The 18,664-nt window shown below is 45.0% G+C and overlaps 1 protein-coding gene and 1 long non-coding RNA gene across 2 annotated transcripts; one reads left to right on the top strand and one right to left on the bottom strand.

The window, feature by feature from the left end:
• Nucleotides 1-5,111: 5,111 nt before the first annotated feature.
• LOC119252255 (uncharacterized) lies at nucleotides 5,112-12,550 on the top strand. Its single transcript, XR_005126753.2, has 3 exons — nucleotides 5,112-5,443; nucleotides 10,252-10,382; nucleotides 12,108-12,550. It is a non-coding gene; the product is annotated as an uncharacterized LOC119252255 (long non-coding RNA).
• A 2,827-nt stretch (nucleotides 12,551-15,377) lies between these two features.
• On the bottom strand, nucleotides 15,378-18,401 carry LOC119251356 (MAP/microtubule affinity-regulating kinase 4-like). The gene is made up of 4 exons (XM_037518670.1): nucleotides 17,571-18,401; nucleotides 17,107-17,238; nucleotides 16,403-17,002; nucleotides 15,378-15,464 (listed from the first exon to the last, which is right to left on the bottom strand). The coding sequence occupies exons 1-4, from the start codon at nucleotides 18,399-18,401 to the stop codon at nucleotides 15,378-15,380; spliced, it is 1,650 nt and encodes a 549-aa protein (XP_037374567.1).
• Nucleotides 18,402-18,664: the final 263 nt, after the last annotated feature.

The following is an 18,664-nucleotide window of genomic DNA, read 5'->3' on the forward strand; positions in this document are numbered from 1 at the left end:
GCACTCTAGTTTAAAAAACGAAAGATAATGATGATGGGACACCTTGTGACGAGGTCACGCATTCCAAAGTGCAAAAGCTAAACTCCATGTTCCTTTTGTTTCCCTTTTTCTTGTAGTTTAAGATTAAAAAAAAAAAAAACTATGGACCCATGCCACAGGGGTAAGAGCAAAGGGGATGTTTTCACTTGACTCACCTCAGGAAATTCGGAATCTCCATTCCTCTCTCTCTAAACAACATGCAACTATTCAGATGTCTAGTTTGTGCCAGAACCCCTGTCACACAGCGTTTCTGAATGTGCATGTGTCCACCCTGGGCCTGAGCTCTGCTCACTCTGTTTCCATTTCCGCAATGCTGCATATTATTTAATTTTTAGTATAATAAAGCACCGCATTCAACATGATTTTTAAATTTCAAGCCTATACAAAGAGCTCCTGCATGAGTTGCCTCTTCCTCACACCCTCTCTCCAGCGGCCCTGGAATTATTTCGATTTTAGGTCTTGTCTGGGTTTCCCTGCATTAGCGCTGCGGGGTCCCCCACCGCCCACCTGCTTGGGGCGGCACCGGGACCCTGCCGCAGGTGGCACATCTCCCGCTAGTAGGTGAACCCGCGGCTGCCAGGAGGAATCACACGTGTCCCAGCGGCTCAGAGATGGTGCTGGAATGTACTAGAAAGGAATGATATAACGTATGGCACTTGGTTAAAAACACAGGCGCAAAGAGAAGAACTGAATTTCGAAATGATGATACAGAGATGATGTATCATCCCTCTATGAAATATATAAATGATGTTTTAGATGATGTATAAATGATGTATTACAATACATCCCTCCATGAAATATATAAATGATGCCTTCTCCCCTGTGTATGTCTGTGATTCCTCACATCTGTGGTGTCACGTCCTATTAATATGGAGAAATATGACAGAACAGAGTATTCTAATAGACTGGAGGACGTGGTCAACCAGCTCCCAGGAAAATCCAGCTTCCAGGAGTTCAAAGAGTTATCAGAAAACATGGTGTCCTCAACCCACATGCCTGCATGACAAGAGTCATCCCAGAGAGAGAGTAACTGGCTGAGGCTGTTTCCTGGCAAATCCCATACAATAGTCAAGGAACGCACGACGCCAGGTTTATACAAAATCCTCCACAGAAGAGAAGGAGGTGGAGTTCTCTCTAACTTTTGTTTTCTTTTAATTGAAGATAAACTCTGAAAGCAAGCAAGCTAAACAAATATAAAATTGATGGCTGAATCTCCCTTAACATCTAAGTGCAAACAAGTGTTTGCCAAAAGATCTGTTAATGCATGAAGAGATGTGAAAACGGGCCTGTAAGCTCTCCTCAGAGTGTCGGTTCCAGGAAATCTGAGCAGAGTTACACTCTCACACGTCATCAAATCAGCTGCTGATGGGGCTCTTAAATGCTAAATAGCTACCTTGTTGGATGCGCTGTACTTCTATGTATATACACATCATATTATTTATGACACCAAATTTTCAGTAACTGACAATGCATATTTCTAACAATATATTTTCACACAACTCTCTTTTCCCCTGGCACTATCACTTCATCTTTTTATTTTTCAATTTTAATACTTTATTTTTTTATTTTGTTGAAATAACAAGGACTTATAACATTACATATGTTTCAGGTATATATTATTAAAAATGCAGACTGGCCAGGCCCTATGGAAACAGTATGGAGGTTTCTCAAAACAGCAACTCCACTCCTAGCTATCTACCTGCAGGAAGAAAAACACCAATTCAAAGGGACAGATGCACTTCTGTGTCCACTGCGGCACTATTTACAATAGGCAGGATGTGAAAACACCCTCAGTGCCCAAGGACAGATGACCGGAAGGCAGTGGCCAGGAAGATGCGGTGTGCACACACACGGGAAAAACTACTCTGCGATAAAAAAGACGAAATCTGGCCATTTGCAACAACATGGATGGAGCTGGAGGGGATGATGCTGTGCACATTAGTCAGAAGAAGACAAGGAAGGCCCAGAGTGGGAGATAAACATTCAACTGACGTGATTTGGAAAGGAGAGTGATTTCTAGACAGGGCGGAACACACTCGACTCAAGGACACAGATAATCATACGCACAAATACGCAAAAGGAAAAGAAACATACATGTGGCCACTTGCTAGAAAAGGCAGGGTTGAGGATGGGCAAGAGTGGAGAACTGCGCAGAAGCAAACACTGTGGAAAATTCCCACCAGACACACGGAAGAGGCGCTTAGTGACAAGGCCGCTGAGATCCTTAGATGGAGATGGGCCACAGAAGCAGAGCGGGGACCCTGCAGCCCTGACCTTGCTGGATCAAGAGTTAAAGGAGGTGCTAGAAGAGCGGCAAAGGGCAGGGGGCCCGTGTGGTTGTGTCTGATGGGATGAAGCTGAGAGCCCTTGAAGGGCCCCGTCACTTGAATTTGGACAGAAAACGCCTGTGGCAGCCAGAGGGTCACCCTGACCATCAGTGTCTAACGCTGGACTTTCCTTGGCGGTGCTGACGGAGCAGGAGGGTCTGATGACAAAGCTGGAGCCGGGCGTGCTCCCTGGCTTCTCTGCAAGTGGCGGGGCGCCCAGCTGTGAGGACAGACACAGACCCGCTGGGAGCTGCCCCCACAGAGTGGATTCAGACCCGGGCCCGGCACAGCAGACTCGGGATCCAGAAGAGCCGGGGAGCAGGAGCCCGGGAGCAGGAGACGAGTCACCCGGCACACAGGACCGTGATCCACCGTGGAGATCGCAGCTGTGGTCATATTTGCATTTCTTAGCATTTCAGTTGAAAAGATGATCGCTTATTTGCTTCTCATGGATTAATGATGGGAGGAAAGACTAAAAAAGTCCATAAATAGTTTATGCATAAATATTTGGCCAAGGACGACCTCTCTGTTCAGAGACAATGTAAGGCGCAGGTGACCAGACAAGCAGGTTAAGGAACAAGTCAGAAGCATGCGTGTTAGCATAGATTCTACTAATGTGATAATATCGCCCTCCATATAAAGGATTTCTGCTCATTAAATTTCAGAAATAGCCAGAAAAAATTAATAATCCCTTTAACATAACGTCTTAAACATTTAGAGATTTGAACTAAATATATGTATCAATATGTGTGTGTGCATCAGATATACTTATATGTGATCTGCATTCTGAGAAGATGTATGATATTGTGGGACCACAGCTAACTTTTCATATACTTTCTATGATTAAACACTCACAGCTAACGCTTCATTCAACACATTTTTTTCAATTAATATAGAGGTCAGCCTCTTTGATAACGAAATGAGCTGCACATGGCTGGCACCAGGAAGGCCACTGAGTGGGTGGCTTAGAAAGCCTGGTAGCCAGAAGATTGAGATGCAGGCACCACTGAGGGCTCTGGGGGTGCAAAGACCATGTCGTATTTCACTTTGCTCCACAAATGTGACATATCCAAAAATCAGCAGAGTCTTCTGTCTGGACCTGCAGTAGCAATGACCTCGAGTGTAGTGATTTGTGCTGTCATATGTGCTTCCATCAGTGCAAAGATTGTTCATTTTTGATCTTTGAAATCGTGAAAGAAATCATCAGACTCTAGCACATTTGCACATTCTATTAAAATCACTGATCTAAAATCCAATGGAAGGACATGTTGCTTCATTAAGATAATATGGACTGCCTGGTGGCCATTTGCATTTCCTCTTTGGAAAAATGTCTTTTAAGTTCTTCTGCCCATTTCCTCACTGGATTGTTTATTTTGTTTTTGTTGAGTCCTGTGAGTTCTTAGTATATCTTTGTGATCAGTCCCTTATCAGTTGTATGGAGTGCAAAGATTTTTTCCCAGTCAGTGGGGTGTCTCTTTGTTTTGGTTAATGTCTCTTTTGCTGTGCAGAAGCTTTTCAGTTAGATGTAATCCCAGGTGTTTGTCTTTTCCTTGACTATCTTTGCTTTGGGCGATGAGTCTTTAAAGATGTTAGTGAGGTATATCTTGTGATGGTGCACGGGTGCATTGGTGAAGGAAACTCTATGGGGACTCCACCTTAGGGGGTGAGGGGAAGCAAATAATGTTTAAAAATGAGCAATGACATAAAAAATAAAAAAAATAACTTTTAAATTTTATATGAAGTGTTCACTAATTCCTCAATAGAAATATGTACAAGAGATTCCTTTAGGTTCTAGTAGATTCATTTTTTGAAACATAAGCCACACAATTACTATGGGTTTTATGCATCACCTGCAAGTGTGACAACATCATGGATGCATTTCCCCAATAGCTTAAGTGCTCCCAAAGCTTCTGGCATCAGGTCTTCCAAAGACGCTGTCCCCTGTGCTGGGTGCTCATGCCCGATGCAGTGCACTTGAGGCTCTTCAAGCAGCTTAACATCTGCCAACAACCTTGCCGATGTGCATAAAAGCCTCAAAACACCCTCCAGCAGGGTCCCCTGGAGCAACGTGCGCAGATACAGGGGCCACTCCTCTTTTTCTGGTGCTTCCTCGCAGAGTCTGCGCTGGACAAGGACCACTGGGGTCCAATTCAGTCTCCTCTAACTCTAGCTGTGCAGCAGCTTCCTTAGTCTTTCCAGGAGGATTTTGAAGTAGGACCCTAATGTGTAATAACAAATCCAGACGACCAGCCATTCGGTATTTGTAGTGAGCATGGGAAGCGCGCACTGACATGAAATGTCTTAATTAGGTAGTTAACGGTTTATATAGGAGATACATTTTACTTTATTTAAAATCAGAACCCCAGTCTCCATGCTGCAATGGGCTCAATAACACACTGATCTCAAATGATTAGCAGGTGACATGTATCTGAGAGGCGGGGCCCAAGTCCTCTGAATCCCACGGGGCTGAAAATCAGTGTCAGCTCAATAAAATAAAATCTAAGAGCATTCCAGGTTCAGATGCAGATTGAACATGAGATAAACTAGAACCATCGTGAAATACGAAATTATTCTTGGGAGGAAAGCATGTAAAATATAGACAATCAGATCTTATGAAGCCTCTTATGTAGAGCTAATAGAAAAATTCTATTTATGCCTTCCACACCTCAGTAAACTAAAGTTTTCCTAGACTGAAAAAAACTTGTGGGTTACATTGGCAGAGCTGCCACTCCTGCCCTCCGCCCCCTTCCTCTCTCCCTGCTCTTCTGTCCCTCACGCTCCCCTCCCCTCCCCTCTCTTCTGTGCGCTGTTTCTCTCCTTTCTGTTTCTTTTTCCCATAATCAACTTGGTCATTTTCATCAGAATTATCATCTTTTTTCTGTCATCACCTCCACCGTTTATCCTGTAATTATAAGGGATATGTTATTTAATTTGATGATTTCTTCTTTGTTACTATTTATCATTAATAATTAATTTATAATGTTACAGATCAATGCAGTCAGGTCCAGAGGGGTGTGTGCCAGGGGCAGGAGCGAGGCGGTGCTGCTCGGGGTGGACACGGAGCTGTGACGACGCTGGTGAGTGTGAGACAGCAGGCTAGATGCCCCTCAATAGTGGCCCTCAGGAAACATGGTGATGCGATCGGGGTTTCTATGTAGTTCAGCTGAGGGAGCAGAGCAGCTGTCCTGATGAGGAACAGCTGTGCAGTCTGTCCCAGCGTGACCTTTCAAGTCTCAAACTCTCCTCCCAAGAGCAGGACAAAAGTTACTTCTATTGTGATCAATATCAATATTTCTTCATCATCAAATATGGTGACAAGTGCTTGCTTTCTTAAAGAAAATGCATAGCAACTCATTGTAATAGATCTTCTTCTGATTTACTTGGATTAAAGAAAAGATTTCTAGGGTACATGATATAAAGTGACCAACAGTTTTTACTTTATTGTAATTAGTCTTTTTCCTGGTCCCTTATTTAGGTTTTCTAGATTCCTGCTATGAATGAGACTATCCGGTATTTTTCTTTTTCTTTCTGGCTTATTTCACTGAGCATGATCCCTTCTGCTCCATCCATGTTGCTGCAAATTGCATGAGTTTATCTTTTTTGATTGCTGAGTAATATTCCATTGTGTATATATACCACATCATCAAAATCAACAAGCAACTATAAACCAGAGACATACATATGGGCGGGGGGAGGGAGTAGGATGAAAACAAGGGGTTGTGGGAATTGTATGGGGTCTATAACCAAGATGAAAATGCATACATTGTGCAAAAATGGCAAATGATGTAAAAATATATAAAATAAAAAAAAAAGAGTCCGATGACTTACCAGCTCAATGGGGCAGGATTTGTTTTCAGATTTAATCTAAAGCTCTGGATCAGTTTTCTATTCTATTCTTCCTTGAATGATATGGAATTAGAGCTAAGCAAGATGCTAAGAGAACAGTGTAGTGATTTATAAAAATTATGTAGGAAATTAGAAGAAATTCACTTTAGGGCAAAAAAAACATATTAAGGATACATGCAAACAACTTTGAAACTTCACAATGATCAGGGAGAGGTAAAAAATTATTTATGATGGGAGTTTAGAAAGATGAAAGAGAGCTCTGCAGTGTTGGTGATTTGAAGCGGTAATAGGCATCAGTGTGATAAATTGACCCCGTTGATATAGGAGAATCAGTAGTTGGATTTTTAAACCTAACCCCATGAACATAGTATTTAATCACACTGTCGAAAAGAGTATAAAGGAATTTATCTTAGCAGACACGAACTCCTATTGCATATGAGAGAGAAGGGTACTTCTATTTTCAAACTACAGAAGTGATAAAAAGTTTTTAAAAATAGTCCATACCTTTATCACATCACAGTTGTCCTTTCTTAACCAATGCAGGAGTTTGAACACCAACCCCACACAGTTGAAAATTCATATATAGTATATATTTGTTTCCCCCCAAATCTGAAATACTAATCACCTACTGTTGACCTGCAGCCTTAGGGAAAACATAATTAGCCATTTAGCCTATCTTCTGTTTGTTGTGTGTGTTATATACTGTATTCTTAGAACACAGTCAATTAGGCAAAAGAAAATGTCATTAAGAAAATCATAAGGAAGCGAAAGGCACTTACAGCATTGAACTGTTCTGATTCATAACATACCATTGTTGTTGGTGTACAGGGAAATCTTTAAGCGAATCCAAGCAGATCAAACCTGTGTTATTCAAGCGCTTCCCACAGATAAGTCAGCCCACAGAAGGAAAAACAATAGGCTACATCTCCTGCTTTTTATTTTATTTATTTATTTATTTATTTATTTTTTAAATTGCATGTTTTTTTATTTATTTATTTGTTTGTTTGCTTTTTGTTTATACATGCACTGGGTACAATCAGAAGCACGGGAGGGTGAGAGAATTCACCAGAGCCAGAGCGGGGAGCAGAGCAGGCAGAAGGACCGAAGTACACTGCTGAGGGGAGCAGCGGGCGGCAGGAGAGGTCTGCTCGCCATGTGGGACCCTCCTCCGGTGGCCGGGAGCTCGAACTGGCCCACAGAGGCCGCGGCAGCTTCACAACCCAGCGCTCAACCGCTGCGCCACCGGGGAGGCCCATCTCCTGCTTTTTAATCACATGAGAGCGTTTCTCTACTAAACCTGTAAATCTTTTCCCTCTATGAATAAACAAGCATCTTGTGCAGAAGTCAAAGGATTTGTAAATGTAAGAGATATTTCCCACTATTTCTAATTAATTGGATGCAGTTTATTTCTCTTTGAATAGCATCTACTCTTTTCTTTTTATTATGGCATAGCGAAGAAAATTAGGGGGTGATAATTCTCTGAATTTTAAAGTCAAATGTAAAAGGATTTCTACATTTGAACTTTGCTTTCTTCTTTGTTACATGATAGTTTTTTTTATTAATAGAGTTAGCTGCCTCACATCAATAGGCAAAATATCAAATTTTATATAGCACATGAAACAAACAAAAGAACCAAGGCGTTGGGGTGGCAGGTCTAGGCAGGTGGGGTGTGGGGTCTCCCAGGAGGCCAGTGGAAGCAAGGGAGGTGCACTTTGTGACACAGCTGTGGGGGGCAGGGAGCAAGTTGGGGGGGGCACCAGTCTTGGGGAGGGGGAACCAGAGCTGGCCCCACCTTGAGTTCTACTGCATGGTGAGGGAATTCTTGGGTGAGGACCACTTGGGTGCCTGGCCATGGAGCCCCCTCATCCAGACTCCACTGCAAAGATTCTGAGAACATCACCTGGGAAGAGAACCCAGGTGATGCTGAAAAACCCCCACCCCAACTTCCCCTGCTGAGTGGGCAAATCAATCATGACCCAATGAGAGAAGCCAGTTAGTCTTAGAGAAGCACAGTGCACTGACCTCAAACATTGAAAATATTCTTTCGCTGTGGACATTTGTAATTTTTTTCATATATGCGTATTATGCCCCCAAATGTCTCCTTTACAATGAACAGCGTTTGCTTCTGTTGTTGATTTCCAGTGTTTCTCCTGCTTCCCCAAAACTTAATCTAGTTCTAGAAGCACTTCTTGGCAGCCCCACCAATCTTTGTAGACATGAAAAAGAAAAATGTTATTTTGAAGCATCCCTAAATACTACTTAAAATTTTACTATTGTGGTAATTTAAAAAAGTTAATGATATTTGTAACAGTTCCCACAGTTTGCCTAGCTGTATTCTAATTCAAAACATTGGATAATTTAAATCTCATTTCTGTCCTTGAACTGCAAGCATCTAAGCTCTAGTAGATCAATGAAATCTAGCACATCCTATACATTTACCATTCTTCTATCTTAGTCTATAACTGAATGCAAATATAAATTTCATTATACCTCCAATATTCATGCTATTCCTCTGACAATCATAGGCACTTACACTGAATTTTTTTGTTTCATATTATTTTTCTAAAGAAATGCTATAAACTGTTATTCATCATTTATAGCATTCATCAAATGCTATAAACTATTATTGACCTTCCTACATTTAATACGTTTATATTCCCCTAAAAATCGTGTGACAGCATTCTGGTGTAGTTACAATCTGGGGATATGGTAGGAAAGGAAATTAAGACACTACATAGGGCATCTTAAAGTTTTATAAGGAAAGGGAGAGTCTGAGGAGAGTTAAACTTCAATTGATGCTACATTTTAACACTGCAAAATTTTCTAAATGAGAAGGAAGAAAATTTATAGAGTTGAAGAAGGAAAAACAGGAAAGAAGAACATGAGGAAGGAAGAGAGACACTGAAGGAAAGCAGCAAGCATGGCGAGGGGAGGGGAAAATTGCTTATATTTACATTTAATTTCCGACTGAAGATTGTAAATCAAGCAGCATTTTTTCTCTTCGTATTCATCCCCATTTTGACGGCCTCCCTTACAATGAAGTCATCTGGTGTTGGATGTCTCCAGCAGTCCCTAGTGCCCATCAAGTTACTTGAAAATTGTGCTTCCAATTTTCATTAGTTTTGATCTTATATTTCTGTGCTTAAAAAGTCAATAAATTCTTCAACCGTGGTACTGTTCAAAAAGAAGAAAATATCCTTCTTTTGAAAGCACTCTGAATATCTGTGGTGTTTGTTTATCTCCTTGGAAATTAATGAAGGATTTCTTTCCTCCCCGAGTGATGGTCATGTAACGAGAGCCTGAACAAATTAGCAATATCTTATCTCAATTAAAATCTCAATTAATTTTTTTCCTTAATGATCAAACTTCGTGGTGAGTTTTCAATTATCATAGTGACGTTATTGTGGTTCTGAAGGCTGTGGCAAAAACATTGAAACATTGAAAGAACAACTCAGTATCAAGACATTTAGCGTCCTATTCAAAGAGAAAAATGCAAGATGCTGTGAGAGGAAAGAAAGTAGAATGACAATTAGTAACTCATGGAGTTTGCACAGCAGAGGAAACCATCAAAAAATCAACAGGCAGCCTACAAAATTGGAGGAAATGTTTGCAAATGACAGATCTGACAAGGGGCTAGCACACACAAGGTATAAAGAATCCGTGCCACTGAGGAGCAAAAAGCCCCAAACTATGTGGTTAAAACCAGAAAGAGAATAGACATTTTTCCCAGAAAACATGCCAATGGCCGGCAGGCACAGGTCAAGGAGCTCAAGGTCGCTCATCCTCAGGGAGTCACAGGAGGAGCCACGGGACCTGACACCTCACCCCTGTTTTGGCCGCCCCCGAAACGTGGAGAGACTCGCGCGGGAAGGTGAGGCGGCAGGCCCCGGCGCACAGCAGCTCAAGCGCTGATGGGGTGCACCTTTCATTAGCGCCAGTACACGGAATTCTATCTCCGAGTGTGTGATAATTCATGACTGCATTAAGAGATGTGACGTGTTTTATTTTATAAGTAAGTTTATCGTTTCAACCTTATCAGAATCCCTCGTCCAGGCAGCCCGTCCGTGTCAGCTCGCCATGGCTTCGAGGACGCGCATTCCTGGCCCTCTCTGGCAGCGACCCCCTGGGTCCCGACACAGCCACCCTCATGTTCACTTGAAGTGAAAAAAGGTAAAACGCACCTTCTATAGTTTTTAATTGCCAATTAGTTTTTATTCGTAACTCATTTAGCACTGTTTGAGTTCCAACTTCATAAATTGGAGAAGGATCAGACTCTTCTATTATTTTCTTCCAAATTAACTTCTGAGTACTAAAAACCTGTTCCTCTATTGTTCCTTTGTGTATGCAGTCTAATGGAATCTCAGTTTCCACATAAGAATGTGCACATGTCAATAACATGAAGCCTTTTTTTAAAAAAAAAGATTTATTTATTTATACAAGCTCTGGGTACAGTCAGAGGCGCGGGAGGGTGAGAGAATTCACCAGAGCCAGAGCGGGGAGCAGAGCAGGCAGAAGGACCGAAGCACACTGCTGAGGGGAGCAGCGGGCGGCAGGGGAGGTCTGCGCGCCATGTGGGACCCTCCTCCGGTGGCCGGGGAGCAGCCGGGGATTGAACCGGCGCTGCAGAGGCTGCGGGCAGCTTCGCAACCCAGCGCTCAACCGCTGCGCCACCGGGAGGCCCCTATGAAGCCTATTTAAAAGCATTTAAAATTATAAATGAAATTTTCTTTCTAATTGGTAAATCAGTAACTTTAATACTTTCACCTAACTACCAGAATATGACTATTATCTATCTATGAAAGAAGTTTATATAGGAATTTAGTGTATATATATGTATATATTATATATATATATATAAGCTATCTCTCATCCATTATTCATAAATTACTGTAAAAGGAAAACATGTTTCTGGGTTATAAAAATTAAATAAAAACTTATATATACCTCTATTATTATCCTATTAACAGATATAGGATCATGAATATAAGAGATCATTTTAAAAGAGACTTTTTAAAAAGATTTATTTATTTATGCATACAAGAACTGGGGTGTAGGCCAGAGGTGTGAGGGGTCAAAGGATTCACCAGAGGCAGAGTGGGGAGCAGAACAGGCAGATCTACTGAAACACACTGCTGAGGGTAGAAGCTGGTGAGGCAGGAGAGTTCTGGAGGGCCCTGTGGGTTGCTCCCCGGCCTGCAGGGGATCAAACTCCTGCTGCAATGGCTGCTGATAGCTTGATAGCACTGCCTTTAACCCCTGTGTCACCAGGGAGGCCCCATTTTAAAGTAATATCTACATTTTAAAATAGAATAAAGTGACAATTAGGAAAGAACAGTTTTAACCTGCATAACTTTACACATTAAAATCCCACAGTATTTTAATATTGTAATTGCAAGTCAATGCAGGCTATTTCTATTATTCAAAAACATGGTAAACATGATGCAAACAATTAAATATAAATACAAGCTAACTGTTTCAACTGTTGTTACTGGGAAGATATCAGATCATACACCATTTCAAGCCTGGAATTATTGTGTAGACACACTGTGTAGTTGGAGATTGAGTTTTGGGATGAGGTACATTTGACATGGGTAGTTTCTTTTCCAACAGCTGTGCCAGTACAGAGACAAGCTGATCATTAAAGAAACTTCTTGGCAAACCACTTCTTGTTAAGTGGGGGATGCAGAATGCTTGGCATCTGTAATTGAAGTAATTTGTAAGAAACCACATTACTTAGCCAGCTGTAACTTCTACTATTTCATGATTAAGATTAGAATCCATTAATCAATTTATAGACACAAATACATTATTGTTCAAAATAAATAAAAATTTAAAAACACTCAAATCAATAAATATAATTACAACAATAGTCTGTTCCATTCATTTGTCTTCCAGATGTTTGGTGAAATTACTGCAGCCTGGAGCCAAACAACTAACACCATCTTTAGTTTTGTTTATTGTAATAAAATGTGTTAATGAAAAAGTGCAAAGATAGATAATAGAAATTAGTGTACTGTGACATAAAATTTTGCTTGAAAATCAAGGCAAGTACAGTAAAAGCTAATATGTTTAAATGAGCATTGCATAATGTATATCTAACAACTATAAAAATCATTTTTATTGAAGTATATCTGCAAATCATACAACATGAAAAATGACAGCAATATGCTTGAGACAGACTAAGTCTAGTCTATGGAAATAAATTTTGATCAGTATTTAAAATTTATTCTGGATAATCACAGGAAACGGGAGTTTAAAAGTTTCTGCACATACTCTATTTTTTCCTGTTTGTATCCAAGTATCATTAAATCTAACTCTAGTATTGTAAATTATTATACTCAATTGCCGCGGACTAACGCAGCGGTAGACTTGCAGGACTGTCTCAGGATTTGAGAAACTGTGAGGATGCTCAAGGAATCGGCGCATAAATGACAGACAGACACACTTCAAGAGTGAAGATCTGAATGTAATTTGCTCAAAATCATCATACACTTTTATACCATTTCCAACAATAGATGATTTCATACAATTTAATTCTTTCTCAGCATAAAATACTTTGTAAGGCATAAGACATCTACTTTATTATTCATGTGCATGTGATCGCTGTTCCATGACATGGCACAGTAAACAATCTCCAGGTACTGAATCTACACAATCATTTTTGCCTACACTGAACAGCATTCTTTAAGCTAGCTTTTCTTGATTCGTATCCCAAAACCACAATGATCAAAAAGCATTAATATTTACCTACTGGCACCTCCTACTTTTAGTGATCACGAGCAATATATTCTCTACGTAAGCATTTTGATTTTTATGGTGTTGTCTCATGTGAGAAGTATTATGATTATTATAAAACTACCATTGCCACACACTATTTTCTTTATCATGCATTTCCTGAAACTGATTGTACACATATAAGGAAAAAGCAAAGTAAGTGAAAAAGTAGTATGATTATAGACAGGTTGCTAGGTTGCTACTTATTCTGAAACAATGGCTATTTGATTAATGGTAAAACTGCTTTGTAGGTAATTCCATCAGGCTTGTTTGCAGGTGACGTTCTTAGCAGCCTTGTTTCCATCAAAGGAGGGGTTAATTACTGCGGGCTTGTTGCCTAAATTAGGCTTATAGGCATGTGTGCCTTGTTTGATCTGAACGCCAAAGTTTATCATGATGAAGCCCCTCGGGGACTGCGCCTGTCTTAGGTCGTCAGGAGTCACAGACATGAGGCTGGCCAGTGCCTTCTTTAGTCTGCCCCCGATCTTACCCGTCATTGACTGTCCAGTCCAGCGCACAGGGGAAGGGGGTCTTACTCACTCTGATGTGTCTGAGTGAAAGCCTCCCTCTTTCCAGTAAGTTCACTGGCGTTCAGCGGCAGAGGCTGCCGCACTCAATTCCTTTATAAAACATCATTTTGATTCAAATAAAAATAAACCCTCACTATCACTTACATAATAGGATACATAGGTGTACACAGACAGTATACGGTATAGGGTATAAGAACAGTATATGGTATAAGACAGTATATGGTATAAGAACACATTATACGGTATACACCATGTTACATGGTATTGTATGGAAAAATGTGGGAGATAGAAAATATCATTAGATTTTATATATGATGTTACTAATAATATCACTAATTTTAAGTTTGTAATATTATCTAAGTTATAAATCACTTAAGAAGTCTTCAAAAATACAGTATATCATTTGTATTGTTTTTAAATAGTACATTTTAAAATATGCTCACTTACCAACCAATAAATCTTAAATGAATTAGGAAAATGTATAACAATTTCAGTCTTATATTTAAGATCTTTCAAATAAGCATGTTATGATTTAGTATCAAAAATACTTTTTTTACTCTATTTTTTTCTAATTACTGGAAAAATTAATGAACATCAACATAAGCATTTGTTGGAACTAAATGTAATAACAGTTCGAGGTCATTGCTTCTATGAAATGTTCGAATACAGTAAACAAAAATAGATGTTTTATTTCAAAGTAAGGATATCTTGTTTTGAATATTGAGCATTAAAATCGATGGCAAATTGAATAATACCCTTTTTTAAAAGATTTATTTAATTATGCATGCAAGAACTGGAGTGTAGGCCAGAGGTGCAGTGGGTGAGAGGATTCAACAGAGTGGGGAGCAGAACAGGTGGATCCACTGAAATCCACAACTGAGGGGAGCAGTGGGGAGATTGGAGAGGTCTCCTGCCCTCTCCTGTGTGGGTCAGCTCCTGGGTTGGGGATCAAACTCCTGAACTTATGCCTCAGTGTCTGGTGACACGGCGACTTTAACTCCTGCACCCTCAGGGAGGCCCCGAATAATACAATTATAAACCAGAATAAGCTAGGGTTTGATGGGTTAATTCTACCAAACTTTAAAATTTTTTAAAGGTTTATTTATTTATGCACACAAGAACTGAGGTACAGGCCAGAGGTACAGGAGGTGAGAGGATTCCCCAGAGACAGAGCGGGGAGCAGAAAAGGCAGACCGACTAAAATCCATAGCGGGGAGACAGGAGAGGTCTGCTGTGCCCTGTGGGTAGCTCCCTGGCCAACCAAGGATGGAACTCATGCTGCAGAGACTGCCCATAGCTTCACAGTGCTGTGCTGAACCCCTTGTGCCACCAGGGTCGCCCCACTTTTGAAGACATTGTACCAATTCTCTACAGCTCTCTGAGTGTCTTTCTGACAGTAGAAGGTACATGAACACTTCAACATATAGAAGCACCCACATACACACTCATGTACAGGCTCACATGCACACACTTGCACAGACACTGTGAAATGCACATACACCTAAAGAACATAGTGCAAATACCTAATGACATACTCATTGGCAGCTCTGCGCCACTCTCCATCTCACTGTGCTATCACCGTGTGATCCACCTGACTTCTAAAATTTCCTCAATGCTTTCTAAAATCATCTAAATTTTCTTAAATTTCCAGTGCTGATCATAGGAATTTTAAAGCAAATTTAGGTATCTGATGATCCAGGTGTTGGAAGTGCAGGCACGTTCGTAAATGAGAAGCAAATAAGGTCGGTTTCAAACAATGATTTAATGAGTCATGGCATAGACACGCTAACAAAGCAATCCATTTCTGAGTGTCTCCATCAGGCCGAGAAACAGCATTCAGATGCCTCCATGCCCCAGCGCCCTAGAGGCAGAGCCGGTCACCTGGAGGTCCCCTCTGCAGTGGGGAGCCCGTCTGCCCATCGCGGCCACCTCCTGAGCCGTCCGGGACCTGCGTGGGAAGAGAAGAGCCAGTAAAGCCCAAGCAGAGAGTGAAGTGTTCAGGATGCTCGTGTGTGAGTGAAATCCCCCAAGGAGCGTTGCACAGAGGTGATTGGGCAGGGCTCAGAAGGAAACCAGGAGGCCCTACCACTAGCTGGCAGGTGAGCTATTCTCCAACTTGGAGCTTCAGTTTTTAAAAGGGGCCCAACCCAGGGGGACTTCCTACCGTGTCCGTCAGTCAATGACAATGCCACTCAGACCACAGAGCTCCTGCATCCTCTGCGCCATCCGTGTGCCCAGGCGCCAGCAGCAGGGCTGTCCCAGCAAGGGGGCGGGGAGGCCTTCACAGGACAGAGCCTAAGGTGGGAAGCAAGGCCGTGGGTTCCCCTCAGCCTCTGGCCCTGGGGCCTCTGGGAGCTCCGCCCCTGCACAGCTCCACTCCCCACCCTTCATCTGTTCAGCTGCCTCCAACCTCCCCTCGCCCCCCTTCACCCTTCACCCGCTTTGCTCACCCACCCCTTTCACCCGCTTTGCTCGCCCCCACCCCAGGTGCTTCACCAGTTCCATTGCCCTCCTGGCCCTTCACCTGCTCTGCTCCAGGACATCTGTGTTCCGCGGACATCTGTGATCAGGTCCTGTGTGCGTCATGCTTCTCCTGGCCCCTCTGACTGGGCCCAGGCCCTGACCCCTCTCCAGAGCCTCGCCCTCCCCTGGCATGCTCCTGCTCACTTGGTGGCTGCATTATGGGCGGGACATCTGCAGGGTGTGGCAGTCTTATGAGTTGTCGGGTGGGTGAACACCCTTGCCGCGTTTTCAGTGGTGTGGTCGGCAGAAACAGCACAAATTTAGCAGGGCATTCATTATCCTCCTGCTGGCCCGCCCGCCTTGGCTAGAGCTAATGGATGGGACTGAGGTGTCATTGTCTTCATGGCTTTCTGCAGGAGCCACCACATTCCTGCGGAACTTGAGGAGCCAGCGGAGTCTTGGGGGAGGTCTGAGGTTGGTGAGGGGGGGCTGGGGGGCAGGACTGACTGGTCCCTTCTTGCTTTCCTGTTCACCCTCCACCAGGGGGCCTGGCATGGTGGTGGTGCTACCACCCTCCTTGGTGTCCTGCACCTGGGGGCCCAGAATGGATGTGGCGCTTTGCTCTGGGGCATCCTCCTGCGGGGGGTCTAGAATGGAGGTGGTGCTGTCCTCTGCCTGGGGGCCTGGAATTGAGGTGGCGCTCTGATCTGGGGCACCCTCCTGCAGGAGGTCCGGAATGGAGGTGGCGCTCTCCTCCCAGGCATCCTCCCGCAGGGGGCGTGACCTGGGGGTGGCACTGTCCTCCACCTGGGGGTCCGCAATTGAGGTGGCACTTTGCTCTGGGGCTTCCTCCTGCAGGGGCTCTTGAATGGAGGTGGCACTCTTCTCGGCCTGGGGGCTTGGAATTGAGGTGGCGCTCTGATCTGGGGCACCCTCCTGCAGGGGGTCCGGAATGGAGGTGGCGCTCTCCTCCCAGGCGTCCACCCGCAGGGGGCGTGACCTGGGGGTGGCGCTGTCCTCCACCTGGGGGCCCGGAATTGACGTGGCGCTGGGCTCCGGGGCAACCTCCTGCAGGATGTCCAGAATGGAGGTGTCGCTCTCCTCCCAGGCGTCCTCCCGCAGGGGGCCGGCGTGGGGGTGGCGCTGCGCTCTGGGGCGTCCCTCTGCAGGGGGCCCGGCGTGGGGGTGGAAGAGTCCTCCCGGGTATCCCCCACCTGGGGGCTTGACGGGGAGCTGGCACTGCGCCCTGAGGCTCGGTCCTGCGGGATTTTCACGCAATTGGTCCTGCGGCCCGGGGTGGCCAGGAGGCTGAACACAGCTGACGCAGCGGCATCCTCTGTCTGTCCAGCCTCCTGGCTTTGCTCATCCCCGGACACCTGCAGGAGGCCCTCCCCGGAGTCCCGGGCACCAGGGGTCACGGCGCGTGGGCAGGGCTCCTGGGGGGCGGGGAGACTCGGCCACGCCTGCCCCTCCTCGGGACTCCCCTCCCCCCGCCTCCGGGACCCAGGATGAGGTCCGTCCCCATCACCTCGTCGAATCTTCGCTCCACCACGGCCGTCTGGCTCTGCTGCCTCTGATCGCCCATACTCACCATGGCCTCCGCCAGGGCCGCGTCGTGGTGGCTGGGCGACGGCTCGCGGACGGCCAGGAGCCCCTGAGTCGGCCGCACCCACGGGTGCTGCTGGATGGCCTCCAGGCTGCTGCGCCCCTGGGGGTCCTGCACCATCATTCTGCCCAGGAGGTCCCGGCACTGGGCCGAGAGGTAGGGGGGCAGGTGGAAGTGCCCGCTGACCACGCGGTCCCGGATCTCCACGAGGTCGGAGCCCCGGAAGGGCAGCGCGCCCGTGACCATCCTGTAGAGCACCACCCCCAGGCTCCACACGTCCACGGCGGGGCCCGAGTACGGGCGGTGCAGGAAGATCTCGGGCGCCGCATACTCGGGGCTGCCGCAGAAGGTGCTGAGCGGCGCGCCCGCGCACTCGATGCTCAGCCCGAAGTCGCTGAGCTTGAGGTTGTGCTCGCGGTCCATGAGGATGTTCTCCGGCTTGAGGTCGCGATGCACGATGCCCCGCGCGTGGCAGTGCGCGACCGCCGCGAGGATCTGCTGGAACTTGTGGCGCGCCTCGAGCTCCTCCAGGCGCCCGCGCCGGAGCAGGTAGTCCAGCAGGTTCCCCCCGCCCGCATACTCCATGACCAGGAGGAGTTCCTCCGGGGTGTCCACCACCTCGAACAGCTGGATGATGTTGGGGTGCTGCAGCGCTTTCATACAAGCCACCTCGCGGGCCAGGACCTCGAGGCGCGCCTGCCTGGCCTTGCAGATGAACTTGATGGCCACCTCCGTGCCGGTCACCAAGTGCAGCGCCAGCTTGACTTTGGCGCAGGCGCCCGCCCCCAGCGTGCGCAGCACCCAGTAGTTTTTCATGCTGGGGGCCCCGAGAGCGCAGGGCCTGAACATAGCGAGTGCGGACCCGGCGGGCTGTCCCCGCGGCCCTGACTGCGCTGGCGGCCCTGGCGCTGCCTCTCCTGACCTCACGCTCTCCCCGATAGTATTTACAAGGGTTAATACTATATTAACTAACTACACTAACAATATAGGATTAATAGTATACAAAATTACCCACTAAGCTAACTAAATACTAACGAAGCTACCTTAACTCTACCTACAACTACACTAACCTTACTATG

The sequence above is a fragment of the Talpa occidentalis genome, unplaced genomic scaffold (genome assembly GCF_014898055.3).
Source record: "Talpa occidentalis isolate TD23 unplaced genomic scaffold, MPIMG_talOcc4v2.1 talOcc4.2, whole genome shotgun sequence".
Lineage (NCBI taxonomy): Eukaryota > Metazoa > Chordata > Mammalia > Eulipotyphla > Talpidae > Talpa > Talpa occidentalis.

What these genes read in the sequence shown, in the direction of transcription:
- LOC119251356 (XM_037518670.1), bottom strand. Translation starts at nt 18,401, where the DNA reads ATGAAAAACTACTGGGTGCTGCGCACGCTGGGGGCGGGCGCCTGCGCC. An exon ending in CGGCCCTGGCGGAGGCCATG is followed by an intron (nt 17,239 to 17,570) that starts GTGAGTATGGGC and finishes AAAATCCCGCAG; the next exon opens with GACCGAGCCTCAGGGCGCAG. An exon ending in GCAGCGCCACCCCCACGCCG is followed by an intron (nt 17,003 to 17,106) that starts GCCCCCTGCGGG and finishes CCGGGCCCCCAG; the next exon opens with GTGGAGGACAGCGCCACCCC.